Source organism: Eumetopias jubatus, unplaced genomic scaffold (genome assembly GCF_037043125.1).
Source record: "Eumetopias jubatus isolate StellerSeaLion01/CBP00866 unplaced genomic scaffold, mEumJub1_p1.0 scaffold_13, whole genome shotgun sequence".
NCBI lineage: Eukaryota > Metazoa > Chordata > Mammalia > Carnivora > Otariidae > Eumetopias > Eumetopias jubatus.
In genome coordinates, this window is record NW_028274819.1 from 67,026,367 (window position 1) to 67,046,123 (window position 19,757).

Consider the following 19,757-nt stretch of genomic DNA (forward strand, 5'->3'; position numbering starts at 1 on the left):
ATACTCTCAAAAATATTAATTTAAAGTAAGTGAGCAAGAGACCAGAAAATACAAGTTATGCCCTGGGTGAGTAAAAGGTCCCAAAAAGCACTTCAAGGATCAGGGAAAGATTTTTGGCAATAGGTGTAGAACTGGGATTTGATTAAAAGATTTTATTTTGATGGGATTTCATTTTACATTTAAATTACTGTTTACTTTACCATGTTCTCTCTGTCCTCAAGGAATTTTGAATCCAAATGAAAAAAGGGAGGAAAATAATGAGAGAACTAAAAGGTAATTCATTAAGAAAAATTATTCTGGTTACAACTAGCATTTTTTTTTTAAAGATTTGACAGAGAGAGAGACAGCGAGAGAGGGAACACAAGCAGGGGGAGTGAGAGAGGGAGAAGCAGGCTTCCCTGCAGAGCATGCGGCTGATCCCAAGACCCTGAGATCATGACCTGGGCCGAAGGCAGATGCTTAACGACTGAGCCACCCAGGCGCCCCTACAACTAGCATTTGAATGGGCAAAAATTAATCCAAGGGACTGGCTCAGAACCATTAAAAATTAAAGCATGAAAAAAATCTCACCTAATTCAAAGATAAACAGCTTAGGGGCACCTGGGTGGCTCAGTCATTAAGCATCTGCATTCAGCTCAGCTCATGATCCCAGGGTCCTGGGATGGAGCCCGCATCAGGCTCCCTGCTCTGTGGGAAGCCTGCCTCTCCCTCTCCCATTCCCCCTGCTTGTGGTTCCCTCTCTCCCTGTGTCTCTGTCAAATAAATAAATAAAATCTTAAAAAAAAAAAGATAAACAGCATAATTTTTAATGTTTAAAAATATTCAATCATGAAATTAAAGGTATCTTCATTTCTTAGGTGACTGTCATCTGATATTTTAGCTTACAGTAACTATTAGCTAACAAATTAAACCAATTTTAAATATGGCTATAAATTATTACACAATGGTTATTAAGTAAGTAAGAAGAGAGATCAATGAAGAACAAGTAAGTTACATAATAGAAAAGGTTAGTTTTCAACCAGATTCCCTTGTTTGACAATGTTCTTGTTTGACAATGTTCAAAACTATTACGAGTCAGGCACTGTTCTAGGAACCAGGGACACAGAAGTAAACAAACACACAGAAGCCTGCCTCTACGAGGCTTATAATTCACTTCAGGAGTCTCTTGCAGGACTGGATGGATAGATGGATAGACTGACAGGACAAAGAGATGTCAGGTAATATAATAACTTCTATAAAGAAAAATAATGCAGGATAAGGAAAAGAACTTCAGATCTCAGAAGTACTGGAAAGGGATGAGAGAGGACTAAAGAATAAGTAAAGAATGAGCACTGGGTAAGGTATGTAAGTGTTGAATCACTATATTGTACACCTGAAACTAATATAACACTGTATGTTAACTAACTGGAATTAAAATAAAACCTTAAAAAAACTAAAAACATTATCAAAGGAAAAAAAAAGAACAAAGAATAAATCTACTTTATGACAGATGAAGGCTTTCTGGCACAGACAAGCAGCAAAACACTGGATACCTACTGAGAATTGTAAAGGCATGGGAATTGAAGAACCTAATAATGTTCTGTTTACTCACTATTACTCTTACAAATATGCACACTTTTGTGAGGTAGCTGTTAAGAAAGAAGGAAAGCTAAGGGGATGGCTTTTATGTTCAGTTATATTTAGATTCACTTCCTTAGATTTCTAAATATGGAGATAAGATGCTAAAAATACTGCCCATAGAAGATTATTCCAGTATTTACAGAATGGATTAAATTAGAAAGGTAAGAAACACAGGGAGACTGTTGTAAAATAAGCATGAGATAAAGGGTTCCAATCTGGGTGAAGGCTGTAGAAAGCAAGAAGGATGGATCTAATGACAGCAGAGAAACAATTAATGGGGCTTTGTGATGAACAGTTGGAGAACAAAGGGGAAAAGGAATGAAAAGTAACATTAAAAGATTTGAGATCCTGGGGCGCCTGGCTGGCTCAGCTGCTTAAGCATCAGACTCGATTTCGGCTTAGGTCATGATCTCAGGGTCATGAGAGTCTCACCATGGGAGTCTGCTTGAAATTCTCTGCCCCTTCCCCTGCTTGTGCTTTCTCTCCCTGAAATAAATAAATACAATCTTTAAAAAAAAAAAAAAATCTGAGAGTCTGATTTTCAATTGCTTGAAACTGACTGAAGCTTTTCTGAGCCACTTCACTGCCACCTGATTTTCTCTTTTCCTAGTTATCCATTTGCTTCCTTCATGTGCTCTCTTCAATCTATATTTAGAGTTAAGGACTAACATCAAATTTTATTTCTTAACTTGAAACTTATTACTCTAATGTTCTCATTCTCTTCTCTTCTGGCATAATTTCATTAGGAAAAGGTATTTCTGTCACTGTCTCTTTTCATGCCCATGGAAATTCTTGTACTTTTTTGGTGTTTCAGTGAGTTATGTGGATTTTTAGAAGGCAACAGGATATAAAACCTAGGATAAGAGCAGATGCTAGGGGGCTGCTACTTTTTATAAAGGCAGATTTTTACTACAAATTTTTAAACCATGTTTTTTTCTTTTTAAAGCAAAATTCATATAAAATGTTTGAGTAAGGTTAAAAGCATTCCCAAAACTACAGATGTTCTTCACATCTATAGAAATTATATTCTGAAATGTGTAAATGTAGTTTATAATCCAGCAAGAAACCCAAAGATTTGCAGAGTGGTTCACTGCTGCCCAAAAGGAAGACAGTGCTAGTATAGTAGGCATATGGGCCCAATCCCATTAGTAGAGAGGCAAAGTGTTACAAATGAGCATTGGACCAGAAACCAGGGATTCCTGGGCATAAGTTGCATTTCAGCACTTACTTAGTTGAAGAACCTTTCCAAGTCTCAGCTTTCTCAATCTATAAAATGGGATGGTGACAGTAGGCCCATCTACCTTAAAAATTATTTTGAGAAGAAGGTGAGATAATAAGTGCTTGGAAAATGTCAGGTTGAGGTATCCAAGCTTAAGGTTATAATGTATTCTGCTTATGAGACAGGAACCTGCAAGACAAGACCCAGACTGGGGACATAGGGTCAGCCACACATGGGGGAAAAACTTACTGTAATCAGCAGTTCCTGGTAAATTTATAGCACTGGATTAAGGCTTTTTCTCGTAAATACATTTAAGGTGCTAGTCACTTAGTCTATACAGAAAAAAAAATTTAAATAAATGATAGGGGTGCGTGGGTGGCTCAGTTGGTTAAGCATCCGACTCTTGATTTCAACCCAGGTCATGATCTCAGGGTTATAAAATCAAGCCCCACGTCAGGCTTCACACTCAGTGGGAAGTCTGCTTCTCTCCCTCTGCTCCCTCCCCACTCGCATGTGCTCTAAAATAAATAAATCTTTAAAAAAATAAATGATATATATCTGACTTAAAAGTATAAGCAACAAAGAAAAAAACTGAAAGAAAAAATAAAGGACATGAGGAAGACATACAATCTCAAGAAAACATCTACACCAATAGGGAAAGCATCAACATTTTAAGATTATAAAATCTAGTATATTTCTTTAGCAAAGCCAGTATTTAGAACTACTAGTGGTAAAGAAGACAAACTATATATATACATATATATATATGTATCTCCATAATCCATTTTATAAAACCAAATACATACAAAATAACAGACTTATAAAAAAGTTATGGCTGCATCAATTACTCTCATTTCCAGCTATCTTCATTGTAAATACTTTGACTAAGGAACAGGAAGAAAGGTTACTTTAACATGAACAAAAAGGGGGGAAAAAGTGGCATCTGGGCAAATATATGAATTACAAGGAACATGGATTTTACCTTTTAATCAGAACTAAATTCACTATCCACTCCAAGTTACTGGTACTCCCTGAGATGCCAATTTATGAGTTAAATACTCAAAAAGACTAAAAAACAAAAGGATTGATTGCCAATGGTTCATGAGTCTATGAAATACATAGACTAGATTCAAACTGGACCAATACAAACTAATATTGGTAGTTTAACACTGTAGGCACTGGCAAGTGTAAATACTACATGTATTCCAGTGGGAAAGGAATAACAAGCCCATTACCAAATGCTCACACCAATGTTTTCAAGTATTAAACACATGAAAATAACCAATCAGTTGGCATCAGAAGCAGTGTTAAGAAAGGAGTACTTTAACAAATGTGCATAATTATTTCTAAGTGTCACACAACAGGAGCAGGGCCACAAAGAATGAGAAGCCATTCTATCACTTCCTGAGTGTCTCATCCACTAGTATGCCACGAGTAACAAAGAAGCTGCACATATCTTCTAACCATAGTGGGGAAAAGCTTTTTTTTTTAAATCCAGATTCCCCTAATGCTAACAATAATGGGATGAAAAAGTATTACTATTTGGGGTGAAATTTCAGGAACCGGGAGAGGGTCTTAGAAACATTTGAAGAGCAAAGTCTCGCCTTTAAAGAAATTAGGTCAGCATGGCGTTTCAAGGATTTTTTGCCTTCCCACCCTCCCACCCCGCCCCACTAATTTGTTTTTAAATACAATACTCAGTGGCAGGAAGTTATCTAACGAAAAAATAACATTCACAACTTTTTGTAGACTTGCCATGTTTCACAAATATCCCAAGGGCAACACCTTTGTTGTAGCACCATTCAAGCCAAAACACTAGAGAGTTCAAGGTTTCTAGGGCTCACAAAGGAGAGCAAGCCAGAATCATGAATAGAAAATAGGTTCCTTAACCTCAGAAAAACCATCCTCTGCACTGACCAACTACAAGTTGTCAAGAATTTTCCATTCTAAATGTTTGTAATCTGCTTGTCCGTTCCTTCCAAATAATCAATATTCTTAAAAGCTCTTTTAGATGATAAAGATAGGAAGCAAATAACATCCACCGTGAAGGGGAAAAACATAATTTGTTTCTTAAGTTGTATAAAAGGAATTTTTAGTATTCTATCCTTCTCACATCAGGCACATTAAGAATTACATGTGGCACATTAGTACCTGTGCTCCTGATACAGAACCAAAGGGGTTTGGTGGTCTCATGACAGGCTGGCTGTATATTAAGGTTGGTTGTGTCATTACAGGTACACTTCCCATTTGAGGAGGCTAAAAAAATAGAAAAATATTAATTTAGTTAATGTCGACTAACATCTTCCTTAAGTAGTAAAAAAGAAGGATGAAAGGAATGGAATGTACTAGTACTTTTACTTTAACTCAAAGAAAAAATTCTTTTGAATACAAATAAGACTGACAGCTATAAATTCTTAAGAGGTTTTTTTAAGTCTTTAATGTGTACACTTTTAAGGTTTGTGGGAAAAAAAAGAAAAGCTTAAATTTAAGCAAAATTTAAACCTTTCTACAGTATGGCAGACAAAATAATTTTAACCAATCCAAAATTATCAAATTTGCAATTCTGAAATTGCAAACATAGGAAAACTTCAAACTGTAAAATGGCTAAGATATTTCAAAGTAAACTGTCTTTATCAGTTCTTATGCCATATGCAAGTGATCCGAAGTGAATACAGTTGATTCTTTGAAGAGGTTTACACTCTATGGTTCTTTCCTTTTATTTCATCTATTGTTAGGGAGAACCAAGAAGAGGCTTAAATAACACATGAAGAGATTAGTTCATTCTTGAGTAACTGAAAATAGAATCTCAACCAACCATTTCTCTGTTTAAAAAATACTACTCCATGGTATAAAATTAACACAAATAAGTAACCAAACAGAACATACACACCACTACATTATTTTGGTTAAAATGCCGTACTCTAAAATCTTACCTTCCTACAGGTTCCACCTTTCAGTTCAACTCCAAGCTACTTCCTAAGATACTAAAGCAGCAGCACAGTAGCAACCCCACGGGATGTGACGTTGCCTCCTACCAGCAACAGTTCTTCCAACACATACAGGGGGCTGAAGCCATTCCCTCCATTTCTTATCTAAGTGGGTCTACATATTAAGACAGCTGGGAGAGTAAGGGCAGCGTAGACTGTGGACTGTGGGCAGCTTAAAGGTAAAACAACTATTTCTGCATGGTAGCAATCACTGTCTTAGGAAAGTTTCTCTGGCCTGTACTAGACTAAATTTACCCTTACACAATTTGAGAAATGTTAATTCCTCCCTTCCCCTACAGTATTAAGGTTATAAGACTTCAATGGTGTTAATGTAAGGTAACACAAATAAAGGGTTGGAGTTAACATGGATGTTTAAATGAGTTTGTAATGAAGTATAAAATACTTAGCGAAGTTATGAGGGGAAAAATAAGCCAAGTAATACTGTGAACATTCATAAATGATATCTGCTGTATAATGACTATTCTAGAAATATTTATGAAACCAATGCTATGATACAAGGTTCTATGTTAGGCACTAAAGGTATGTGTGTTCTTAACTAAAAAAAGAACCAAGTTCTTTTTTTAGTTAAGTCTGTAAAAAGTCATGTTAAATATGAATCAATCTATTTTCAAAAAGTTGTGTCTGGAAAAGTACTTACGATTCCATATCCTATCATGCCTGTGGGTGTAGTAGCAGGATAGGCCATTACAGGGGGTGCCTGACATGGTGGAGAAAAAAATAAACAAGGATGTATAACTCATGTTATGTCAATTGAATTCAAGGAATCAATAGCTGTAGTTCCACTAAAAAGAATTGCTAAGACAGCTGTGATTAAATGTGACACTTATGATCATTAATAAATCTGTGTCAACTAATGCTCAATGAAAGAGTGTCTCGAAATTAGCAGAAAAGCAGAATTAGAAAATACCATTTAAACTTAGATACAACAGTGATCTAAAATTACAATGTGCTTTTTATAGCTTTAAAGATCTTCAGATTTAAAAAAAATACTGAAAATTCTAAAATTTAAAGTCTATCACTATCATAAAAAATGTTTACCCAGGGGTACCTGGGTGGCTCAGGCAGTTAAGCGTCTGCCTTTGGCTCAGGTCATGATCCCAGGGTTCTGGGATGGAGCACAGAGCCAGGCTCCCTGCTCAGTGAGGAGCCTGCTTCTCCTTCTCCTCCCTGCTCATGCTCTCTCTCGCTGTCTCCCTCTAAAATAAATAAATAAAATCTTAAAAAAAAAAAGTTTACCCAGAAGTAGTATTAGTGAATGTTTTCCTACATGCTTCAGTATTTTGAGAAAGAAAAAAAAAATTAAAGATCCCAAATCAATTAATAATCTGATCTTCCAAAAAATTATTCTAAGGACCTCAATTCACTTTTTTTCAAAGAACCCCAAAGATTTCAAAACACTACTGGAGTATGACTATTTTTATGATGCACACAGTTCTTATACAGAGTACATATATTAGCATTTCTTCTAATTTACTCTGTAAATTATTTAAACTATCTTCTGCAAAGCACCAATTTGGAGGGGCAAGAAATTCTTAAATCTACTTATGCTTTAATTCTTAAAAGAGCCACCTAGCCCTAAGATGTTTAAAGTTCCCCTCCACCTTCTACCCTACACCTCATGCTCTGTAAATACACAATCTGAACACAAAATCATTTTAGATACATTTGCTGTCTTAACAACATTCCCTGTGTGTGTGTGTTATAATGAAAACTGAAACTGAATACAGGAGAAAGACCAATAACACTGCTGAAACATAAAAAATAACTGAAATTATATGGCAATTTGAACATATGCATGGAGAAGTTAAATGAAGCATAACTAAAGTGAATAGTTAAAAGTTTAGTATTTGAGTGAGCATGTAGGACTTATTGGTCTCTCCCTACTTAAAAACCGAGAGCTGCAAGAGCAGTAGACAAACTGCCAAGTACAGCAGAAGCCTGTAAGATTTCATGCAATTGTTATTTTCAACATTACCACAATCAACATTTCCCTTCATTCAGAAATCATCAAGTGCATAGTGGCAGCACAGATACACACAAAGACACCCAGCCATCTGGCAGCAAATGGCAGAATATTAAGCAAGAAAAAAAAAATCTGTCTTTCCCATGCCACCATCAGAATCAATTCTGCAACACATCCATGAAATCAGTAGATGCTAGAAAGAATTTTTGGCACATTGAAAATCTGAATGTGAAAACAAGTAATAGCTGGAAGGTTATGAGATTCTGCTACAGCAGTGGTTAATAGCATGCCAATTTATTGCAAAAAGGCTAGTTTTTGGTCACTTACGTATTGTGGAAAATGCATGCCATTCTGTTTTTCCCAGGGAGAACAATTACATAATGCAATAACACTGGATTAGAACAAGTACTTACACAACAGAAAATACAGAGAGAGCATTTTAGTTCACATGTACATTCAGTAACTACCTAAAATCCCTTGTATTTCCGATATCTAATGGAAGAACACCTATACTAAAACACTATCAAGGTTGACAAGGGAAATTTAGTCTCTGGCATAATCCCCTTACATATCTAATAGTTTATTACACGTATCATAAAACATAAAATCTATCAGTAGTGTCAACACTGCAAAATTCAGTGCATCCCATATAAAGAGAGTTGCATTGTATGTCTACCATTCAGAAAAAAAGCAAGCAGTAATTAAAAGAATTTGTAGCATAACATCATCATATATATTAATAAAATACCAATGAATTTTTTAACTTAAAAAAGTTCAAAAACCTTGACAGTGTTTATGGATTAATAAAAAGGTTAGAAATGTAAAGAAACGTCATAAGCAGCAGTCTATCTAAGTAGTGAATCACATCACCAGCCCTATATGTTAGTCATTAAAAAGAAACTATGAAATACATACATACAAATATTTTAACAAAATTCTTAAGAGATAACACACATTGACAGAGTACTATAAATATCATCAACTTACATACAAATTCTAAATGGTTAAATGCCTATTATATTCTGGTCGTCAATCTTAAGTCAAGTGCTATCTACAAACTTCTAATATTTCAAATAGGTTAATACCAATTTAATACAAAATAGAAAATATTCACTGTATTTTCATATCAGCATTTGGATTTATAACAGTCTTCATGTATTATCAGTGTATAATTCACACCTGAGGCTATAAAAATCCACTAACCTAACCTCTTGTCATCCCCTGGTCAGTGAGGTATGTGACAGTGCAGAGAAACACTGGATTCAGATCAGAGGGAATGGATTTCAACTAAAATCTGCTTTCTAGATGCTTTATACTTACAAAAGAAAAACTGCATAACTTTATTCTTGTAATTGGAATGCTATCAATTCAAACTTCCCCAAGAATGCACTGTTAACAGACTCAAGATAGTAAGGGTATGTGTAAAAAACCTAACAAGCTAATTAAATGCAAGGATTTATTATTAGTAATGGCAGTGAACTCTATCAATGAAAAACTGTTGCCTTAAAAAGGTGGTTAAGGGCACCTGGGTGGCTCAGTCGGTTAAGCGGCTGCCTTCGGCTCAGGTCATGATCCCAGGGTCCTGAGATCGAGTCCCGCATCGGGCTCCCTGCTTGGTGGGAAGCCTGCTTCTCCCTCTCCCTCTGCCTGCCTCTCTGCCTACTAGAGCTCTCTATCTCTCTGTCAAATAAATAAATAAGATCTTCAATAAATAAATAAATAAATAAATAAATAAAAAGGTGGTTAAATTTACCAAAAAAAAAAAAAAGTGGATAAATCTGCTTACTTGCTAAAATTTGTGACCCCCAAAATCAATGTTTGTGGTACTTTCAAGGTCACTGACAGACATGCATAGAGTGGTGAAAAATTTGCTGCCTAATACCTTCGTTCTCAGCTGAGGTTGAACAAAGTGAGGTTCTGCCTTGTTTCAGCTTGGCTATAACGATGACCAGAGGGGACTGAGAAGGTAGGGAACAGTGCAGTGTATTGCACGCTGCTCTGGCTGTGGAGCCAGCCTGATAGAGCTAGATTCTCAAGTCTAGCACCTGTGAGCGCGGCAGCTTCAGGTAAGTCACTTCACACTTATGAATTGGATTTTCTTTTTTGTTAAAAAAAAAAAAAAGGCATCTGCTAGAACAAGAATTTTTTAGGATTTAAGATAATAATGAATGTAAGGGGGGTGTGTGTGTGTGTATGTACACACACACACGTATAGCTGAGTCTCCTTATTTGCTGCACTTACGTTGTTAAAGCAACCCAACACTAAATCAGTGAACCATGAGCCATTACTAGAGGAAATATGTATGTATGTATATATGTATGTATGTATGAACCTAGCAATGGTTCAGTGTTCAGGGGATTTTAAGAATATAACTACAGCAAGTAAGGAAAATCAACTCTATGAACTATTCGACAATATTAACAAAACCAAGCACATATAGTTTCTTTACCAATGGTGAGATCAGAAAAACACTAAAGATTTTATATTCTAGATAAATAAATAATAAATTTGAGATCAGCAGTAGAGTTTATGCTCTGGGGTTGGGCTTCCTGTGTTCTAAAAATCTACCCAATCACTTAAGAACTCTGGGATCCTAGGTGTATTATGTAATAACTCTGTGCCTCCATTTCATCTGCACAGTGGGGACAGTAATAGTTACCACCACAAAAGGTTTATTTGAGGATTACAGAAAATAAAGTCACACATTATTTATTAAAATGATGGCTGGCACAAAGTAATCCTTAAATAAATATTAGCTACTAAAATATACCTGGCAAATATAATCAGCTTCCTTAAAAAAAAAAATACAAATTACTTATATATCTAAAACTCAATAAACAATCTTCCTTCTTACAGCTATCACTTTAAAAACATTTTCATGTTATTCTCCCAAATGAGTCATGTTACCGTGGGCTTTTTCAACTCACCATTGTTGCAGCATTCCAAGCAGTTGTTGGTGCAACCTTTGGTTGCCAGTTAGATCCTCCAGTTAGCTTCTTTTCACCTGGCTGACTCCAATTTACATCACTTTAAATAAACATAAGTGAGAACGTTAAATGTCTGTAATTATAAAGCTTCTTTACTATAGAGTGAACAAAAAGCATTTAAGATGCAAGAGCTCTACACATATTTTTGAGATGAAAGCCAAATCAACCTCTAAATGGTACATGGGGGAAATAATACATATAGAACACTCACTTCTTAGTAGTTCCATTTCCAATGCCAAGATCTAGGACAGGAAATAAAGCATTTAAAAACTAGACTCATTTTTATAACACAATTTATCGTAAAGAAGATTAAAAGAATCCAAAGACTACTTACTGCCCACAAGGTTGGCTAAGGATGAATCCAAGTCATCAGATACTAACTTGTTAGGTGGGAGTTTGGCAACAGGAAGACTCTGGTTCTGAGAGGCCACTGTTGGTTTCAGAAGTCCACCTAGTTCATCAAAGCCTTAAAGTTACAAACAGATGAAATAGGATTTGTAAGGGACTTTATGGTGCTATAGCTTTCTATAGGAGATCTCTGCCTTTTCTACTTGTTTGCTGGAAAAGTCCTCCACAACACTGGGCATTAATTAATGACTTTAAATGGAAAAGGGAGAAACTCACTGTTTCAGAGTGAACTGATTGAAAAGGCAAATTTGCTTTGGGAGAAATCGTGTCTCATTTCATGACAAAAGTATATTAAGGTTAAAAGGGATGAAGAAAGAAGCATTCAAATGAACAATTCTTATTCCAAAGTTGTGAAAGAGAAGGGAATGGAATGTAATTCTCCCCCTCACTGGCAAAATTTTCTGAAGATTTACTTATACCTGAAGAAATAGAGATAAAAAATACATCTCTGTTCCTTTGAAAAATGCTTCTTCTAAGAAATATTTTATAGACCTCTTTACAGTCTTCAGAGTGGAGAATGTAAGGTATATGTAAACCACTACATTAGAAGGAAGTGAAAATGAACCATTTGATTATTACTTTTCTTCTGTCTAAAAACAGTTAACCTAAATTATACCTAAGAAATCGCTAACCTTATGCTCCAACTACATTAAACCACCTACTAAACTAGAACACTACTTAGAAATGAAAATAATAAAATCCCTTAAGGTTCTCTACCAAAGTGAGAAGGTAAAGTGAATCCAATCAAACAAACCCACTAAAGGACTCAATAGCATGATCTAGGAATAATAGAGAATTTGAAAAAGAAAGTCACTAAAAATGGTGGTTTACAAAATATGAACAGTTGATCTCTATTTACTTTATCCTTTTTCTCAGAAAGACAAACTCAAAAGGAAAAAGTCAAATGCATCAAAAAATATAATTATAAACATACTAGTGCACAGAAAAAAAAAAATCTTAGTCCACACATACTCTCTATAAGCTTGCTTACTTTTTGTATAATTATATAGTATAAAATCAAAAATGCCTCAATGTTTCTTTAAATGACTTGAACTTACTTACTAACCAAAATCAAAGGTCATCTCATGCTAAGAATAGTAAATTTTATGGAAACTCTTAATCTTCACAAACTTCAAATTAACAAGATAGTAAATGAAAACAAATGGAAACCTGGTTCTACAAATTTAAGTTCTTTTAAGACAAATGAACAAGCATACTATAGAAAGAACCATCCTTAAAATAACAAAAAGCCCCAATAGCTCTAATATTTAATACATTCTAGCTGTTTAAATACAGACTGTCTCAACAAGTCAGGTACCAAAGGTTTTATTTTCCTACTTTTCAAAAAAGCCAATTTCATTTCAGTAAAGGTAAAAATTGTAATGACTACAAAGCACAACATTCCACACAAAGTCATTAGCAATTTACCAATCTAATCTGAGCAAGATCTCACTAGCTCTGGGAGAAACAAAATCCTCCCAGAGTCAAAACTGCCACTAAGAAAAGGGTAACAGTTAATAATCCCTTGAAGTTCTCATCTAGTGGCTGGGAGAAGAGGAACAACTTCACTGGCTACCCCAATTTAATCTATTTACATTATGTTCAAAAGAGTATTATTATCTGTCCTCGCACAGAACCTAAATGAGAACATTATAGTAATATTAATAAAACAATTTTTCTTACCCCCAGAATCTACAATAACATTGGTAGATTTATTTCCAAACACAGATTCAAAGTCAACATTAAGGCCAGCTGAAGGATGTGGTTGTGCAACTGGAGATGGAGTGAATCCTAAGAAAAACCAAAATGGAAAAAGCTCAATTCTTTAATATTTCTACATTTACAGCTCTTAATAATGATGACAATAGAATGGAAAAAGCAATGAATTCCCTCAGTGAGAAACAAGACCAATCCTTTAAGCAAAATGTTTCTTAATACTACTGTATCTTTTTGCGGTGATGACATTTTCCATGACAAAATCATCCTACTGACAAAGAAAACTGACAAAAGAGCAACTGAAGTTGAACTACTGTTTGTTTCATTACAAAAGTAAAAGCTTTGCTTATCTTTTTACCTTAATTTTGTATACTAATGATTTTTAAAAAACTAAACACATCTAAAATTCCAGGACTTTGCATGAAGCCAAATATATACACAATGTAAATGATCACTTCGTAATGAAGTAAGTATTCTACGGTACTTTAAAAAATATGAATCTACTCAGATTCTACTTAGATCCAGGAGTCTTCCCCCTGCCCCACCTTCCATTATTTCTCTCACCTTCCTTCCTCTCTTCAATGGTTAATTAAATGCAATATGGTTTAAGTTCATTTGAGAAGTAACAGGATTCTGAAAGTTACAATCCACTAATCCTTAGGTTCCCCCTCTAAAAGTAGCATTTTAGATCTAGCATGAGTATTCCACTGGGCACAAATTTTTAAAAATGTTCTTATTCCAGGGGCACCTGGGTGGCTCAGTCGGTTAAGCTGCTGACTCTTGGTTTCGGCTCAGGTCATGATCGCAGGGTCCTAGGATCAAGCCCAGAGTCCAGGCTCTGCCCTCGGCGGGGAATCTGCTTGGGATTCTCTCTTCCTCTGCTTCTGCCCCTCCCCCTGCTCATGCACACAAGCAAATGCACTCTCTCAAATAAATAAATAAATCTTTTTTAAAAAGTTCTTATTCCATAATTACTTAATTCTTAAACCACTCTGAAAAACAATGGTCAGGGGCACCTGGATGGATCAGTCAGTTAAGGTCTGCCTTCGGATCAGGTCATGATTTCAGGGGCAGGCAGTCTGTTTCTCCCTCTCCCTCTGCCCCTCCCCATTGCTTGTGCTCTCTCTCTCTCCTTTTCTCTCAAGCTGTCTCTTTCTCAAATAAATAAAATCTTAAAAAAAAAACACCACAATGGTCATACAATGAGAACACAAACACTATCAAAGTACAAAATAATTTATCTGACCATTCATCAAGAGGTTCCCAGATTTCTAGACTTACGAATTTAACATTTTAAAGTGTACAAGCTGTTTAAGAATTACACCATGGGCTCACTGGTTCTTCTCATTACTCCTTACAAAAAGAACTGATGTATCTACTCAAGGAAGACAAAAATCTACCGTGCTTAATTGTAAGAAGTACACATATTGTTCCTTAAATGATTCTGGAATCGGTACCTTGCTGGTCTCCAAAGTTTAGAAAATACACAGAACAGTAATTTATAACTAGGATAGCATATCAAATTCCTGTTTTCTCCTATTTTATCCTAGCTTTCTAGAATTTGGTTATTATCAGAGATAAGCCTATCTTTTATAGTAATCCATTTATTACTTTCTGTAAAGAGAGGAGCCATTTCCTGAGGTCCCTAGGGGCATCAATCTGTGTAATTATAAGACAATTACCTAAAAGTATAAAATGTTTGAGAGGATATAAAGTAATCCAGGGCTAGCACCTCAAATTTAAAACACCTCTAGGTATGCAAAAAGTAAAAAGAAATTTTTAATAAATTTTAATAGCTGACTGGCTCCCAGGGAAGTAAGCAATGTAGTTCAAAGTAACAATCTTTTTTAAGTAGTAATACATCTTCAAGGTAAGAATTCTGCATTTTCATTTCAATGAACATTATCAACTTAAGGGCTGTTTATCCCAAGTCATATTTTTGGATACTGTTAGGATTTAATTTTTAAAAGTTACTTAAAGATTAAAAGCTACTATCACCATTTCAAAAAGAAAATTTATGGACAAAAAAAAAAGATGAAATGGCTCTCTGAGTTAAGGTTAACTGTTTAAAATAATCATGATATTGAACTGACGACTCTTTCATTTCACCAAGGCCAATGAAAACTCTGCCACTGACCATCACTAATTGATAGATTAACATTTAGAAACCACTGCCTGGCAGAGCAAATCTCAGGAGGACAATAATAAATTAACTGAAAGGTACAAGATGAACAAACTTTGGGGACAGAAAGGCATTCGAAACACCTTCCAGAAAAATGTACTATTTTGGGGCGCCTGGGTGGCTCAGTTGGTTAAGCGACTGCCTTCGGCTTGGGTCATGATCCTGGAGTCCCGGAATCAAGTCCCACATCGGGCTCCCTGCTCAGCGGGGAGTATGCTTCTCTCTGTGACCCTCTTACCTCTCGTGCTCTCTCTCTCGTTCTCTCTCAAATAAATAAAAAATCTTTAAAAAAAATGTACTGTTTTGTTAAGGGATTTTGGTAGCAGTTCCATAATAAATTAGATCTCATACTTTTTGTGAAAGTAACTTCTAATATTAAACCCTATTAAACACTATGTAAGAGCTTTATAAACAGTATATTATTTAAACCTCACAATAACCCTATTGAGATTGTCATTATTATCCTCATTTTACAGATGAGGAAACAAAGAGATTAAACAATGTTACTCAAGGTCAAAGATTTATTAAGTGGCAAAACCAAGACTTAAACCCTAAATTGTGTTTCCAGAATCTTTTAGGGGTTTTCAGTTCATCTTAAGTATTTATATCCTAAGTATTATATAAACTAGTAGGTAGAAAAAGAAAATTCTATTCTTACAGCTATAATAATTAATTATATTTATTCAGCCATTAAAGTTATATGAAATTCTTGAGCTTCTCACAGCAAATGCTGGGCCAAAAAAGTCAACAACCATGGCAATTGTTTAAAGTCTAAAAGCAATGAAAAAAGTGTTCAAGGCTGTATCTGATTATATAATAATTTAGGTTAAAAAGTACATTCCAAATATAAAATGATTTGCATAAACAAGATGGTTTTCAATGGTAGTTTTAATGATAATTCAACGTACCAGGCATAGTGCTAGATTTTATACAGTCATATATGTAAACCTCATGACAATCCCAGAAGCTATTATTATCCCAATTTTCATAGGCTTAGAAAGGTTAAATACTTGTTTCAAGTCACACAGGTAAGGAAGCAGAATTGGAATTCAAACGAATTCAAATGCAAATTCACTGGATTCTAAACACACACTTTCTATCAAATGTCCTCATAAATTCCATTTTTAAATACTTTTAATCATGCCCAAGTCTGCTAGTCAAGAACCTCAATTCTTCAGTTGTGTCACACCTACTTTTTCATGCCAATTGAACTAAGGTAATCAACTCCTATGCACCAAAAAAGAAAAAAAAAAAAATCAGCTGAATTTTGGGGTTTCATTACCACTGCAATGGCCCAGAACATGTTTGGAAAGATAGAAATGAGTATCAAAATGGCCATGCCTCTCTGGAAACTGTTCCCTATTTCTTCTGCCTTTGCAGTGCTGGAAAAGTACCCTTGTTTCTAGGAGAATGCCACAACTGCTCAAGGCAAAATTATTTAGTGTTCTATCACTAACATCTATACAAAGAGCTTTAAATTCCATAAGCTTGTAATGTTATAAGCTCATCTGAAAATGTGAACCTTTTGAGTATAGATTAAAGTAGGCAGATAACAAGCATCCATTCACAAAACAATCCTGTGTTTAATCAAGACAAACAAAATTAGGGGGAAAATGATCTGTTCTTCAAAAGCAAGTATTTTCTTACCAAATTAAAAAAAAAAACTCATTTTAAAGAAAACAAAGAACTCCCTCCTGCATAAATAAATTGATAAACTTCAGAGATACCATTACCTACCTCCGAATAAACCAGCTACAGTAGAAGGCTCATGGCACATAAGGGTAGTATTAGGATAAGCTTGAGTGCCACAAAAAGAATCTGACAAGGCATACATGGGGGGGGAAGGACAGAAAAAAAGGAAAAGAGAAAAATGAGGAGGAACAGTTAAGAGTGGAATGGAGTAATTAAAAAAACAAACCAACAAACAAAACAAAAACAAAAACAGGAGTCCAAGCTCTTAGTGTTCTTCAAATTACAACTTACTTTAAAAAGCACTTAAGTCTCCATTATGAATACTCTATTTAAAATATATTCACAACAAAATTTTAAAAATAACCAACATGTATTTCCTTAGAGAAATCAGCAGCAGTTGGCTTTTTAGGCAATATTAACACATCTTCTGATGTCTTCTCTTACCGATGAGTAAGCAGGCCTGAACAAGGTCACAGACATGGCATAGCTGGGACCACAACCCCATTCCTCTTGACTTATAATTGCTTTAATGAGGACAAGCTACTTCGTACACTGAGGTTCACATCATCAGATCAATGTCCTCCTCTGGAAGGGTTAGAGGGTGTCTATGTAGCTGTTCTGATTTTTCTGGGTCATTCTTAATCCTTTAGAGCAGAGGCTGGCAAATTACAGCCAGAGGCCTATTTTTATATGGCCATATGAGCTAAAAACGGCTTTTACATTTTCAAAGGGTTGTTTTAAAAAAAAATGAAAGAAAATAAAAGAAGAATATACAACAGAGATCTTATGTATCCTGTAAAGTCTGAAATATTTACTATCTGGCTCTTTACACAAAAAGTTTGCTGACCACTGTTAAAGAGAAGCACTATCCAAAAAACTTTCTAGTATTACAAATCTGCTCTGTGCAATATGGTAGCCACTAGTCACATTGAGCAATAGAAATGTGGCTAGTACAACTAAGGAACTAAAAATTTAATTGTAATTTAAAGTTTAAATGACAATAGCTAGTGGCTAATTAGACAACACAGCTCTAGGAATGACATACCTTGGGTCGTCCTTTCCTGCTCTCAATACTCTGAGTAAGAAATTATTGGAATTTTTATTATACAACCTTACTTCTCAGAACTTTTAATGTGAATTAAAAGGCTTCTTATTACAAAGCCTCTTCTTAGGATAGACATTAGCAAACTACAGCTGCATATCTTCGTAAATAAAGTTTTATTGGAACATAGCCAAACGCATATTTATGTATTGCCTATGGCTATCTTCATGCTATAATCCCAAAGCTGGTAGCTGCAATGGAGACTATGTGGCTCCATTGAGTCTCATTGAGTCTCATTTGGCTCTCATATGAGCCAAAAATATTTATAATCTGACCCTTTAAGAAAAGGTTTACTGATCCTTGTTCCAGACTAATGCCTAGGTTGACAAGAGTGATTTATATTTTCCCATTCTGAACTCACTTTTACAAAAACGTTTAAGTACTGAACAGTAAGTTTTTGCTAATGACAAAACTTGGCAGATGTGATTTTTTTTAAAAAGTATACTTTGTACTTTCATTTGTACTATTTACACTCAAAGAATAACAGAGTTTAGATAAAGATTATTTAAATCTTAGTTTAAATAAACACTAAACAGAGTTTAAATAAAGTTTACACTTCCACAAGGAAAGGGCACTGTAAAGCAAAGCTGCCGGACTCCTGCTTCAAGCTTTTGCTCCTATTAGCTGGGTTGTCTCAGTACATTAACTTTTCTCGGACTCAGGTGATCCATCCATAAAAATGGTAGTAATTCTATTATCAATATGAGAGTTGAGAACTTGACCAAATATTCTCTGGAGGTCCTCACAAGCCTAAAATCACCAATTCTAGGATTTTAATCTTCAAATATTCCTACTCACCTTGATGGCCATCAACTTTACTATCTTTCTTTGTTTTTTGGTCTTCCTCTTGCCCCAAACCACAGGCCTTAAACTTAAAAAACATTAGGAAAATGACACTTCTAGTATATTCCTTTTGTTACAGGCTTTCCTTGAAAAGCTTAATAATTAACTCTCTCACGATGGTTTTTTATATTTTTACTCTGCTGCTGTTTCAATGTGAAATAGCTATGGCCTTTAGCATTTAAGGTTACCGCCCTCCATTCTGTCCCTCTGGGGTGAATAGAAGACTGACATACTGAAGCACATGCACTGCTCTGACCTAAAAGATGGAAATTATAAGCCCCCAAGTAAAGACATATCTGTCTCATACCCCAAATTAAAGCAACTGACTTAAAAAGACACAGGAAGCCATACTCACTGAATATGCTCTAGTTCATATTCAATAAGTACAAAGAAAATATAAACTTATTAGAAAACCACATTCTAAGGATAACTCGAGTAACCCTTTATTACCAAGCAAATAAGGTGCAACATTTCACAAATTTTCTAAAGAGTAGCGAAATACGAAATTTAGTTTCAACCACTTTTTATTTAATTTGTAATGTGTTACAATGACATGAAGGAATGCCTGCAATTAATTATTACGATTTGGCGCTATGAGACTAGTTATATATAATGACAGCACCTGCCTTGGATCTTTCTCAAATCTCTACTCTTTTCTAGTCACCTCTCTTCCACCCCCTCAGATATATCGAACAGAATGTTCAGAATGTGGCTACATGATCTATTTAGGGTACACAGATGACTTTCTGCATGCTGCTTTAAACAAAGATTTCAATTTGCATCACCTTATTCTCTGAATTGAATAAAAGCAGTTTCACCATCTTTTAAGAGGTGTTCAGCATCTTTTCAGCAGAGTTCAAAAATGTTAACTTCAGGTTAGTATATACTCAAAAACTTACATTTCCTTGTACAGCTCTGGAGTAAAACTTTACCTTTTTACGGATTTTTATACCACAACCAAAGGTGATTTAGATGAGTTGTTTTTCATTTTCTACTTGTCTTTTATCTCCAGGCTA

At 35.1% G+C, this 19,757-nt stretch overlaps 1 protein-coding gene across 13 annotated transcripts in view; it reads right to left on the reverse strand.

The window, feature by feature from the left end:
- Window positions 1–19,757, reverse strand: part of PICALM (phosphatidylinositol binding clathrin assembly protein) — a 101,745-nt gene that overhangs the window by 11,967 nt on the left and 70,021 nt on the right. For 2 of the 13 annotated variants that reach the window (XM_028126766.2, XM_028126770.2), the window contains exons 14-21: window positions 16,842–16,922; window positions 12,890–12,997; window positions 11,133–11,264; window positions 11,010–11,040; window positions 10,739–10,838; window positions 8,138–8,161; window positions 6,485–6,544; window positions 4,991–5,095 (exon numbers count right to left, since the gene is read on the reverse strand). In XM_028126766.2, the coding sequence (XP_027982567.1) occupies window positions 4,991–5,095; window positions 6,485–6,544; window positions 8,138–8,161; window positions 10,739–10,838; window positions 11,010–11,040; window positions 11,133–11,264; window positions 12,890–12,997; window positions 16,842–16,922 (641 nt within the window). The remainder of the gene's footprint in view (window positions 1–4,990; window positions 5,096–6,484; window positions 6,545–8,137; window positions 8,162–10,738; window positions 10,839–11,009; window positions 11,041–11,132; window positions 11,265–12,889; window positions 12,998–16,841; window positions 16,923–19,757) is intronic. The other 11 variants (XM_028126777.2, XM_028126772.2, XM_028126776.2 and 8 more) reach the window with 7 other exon arrangements.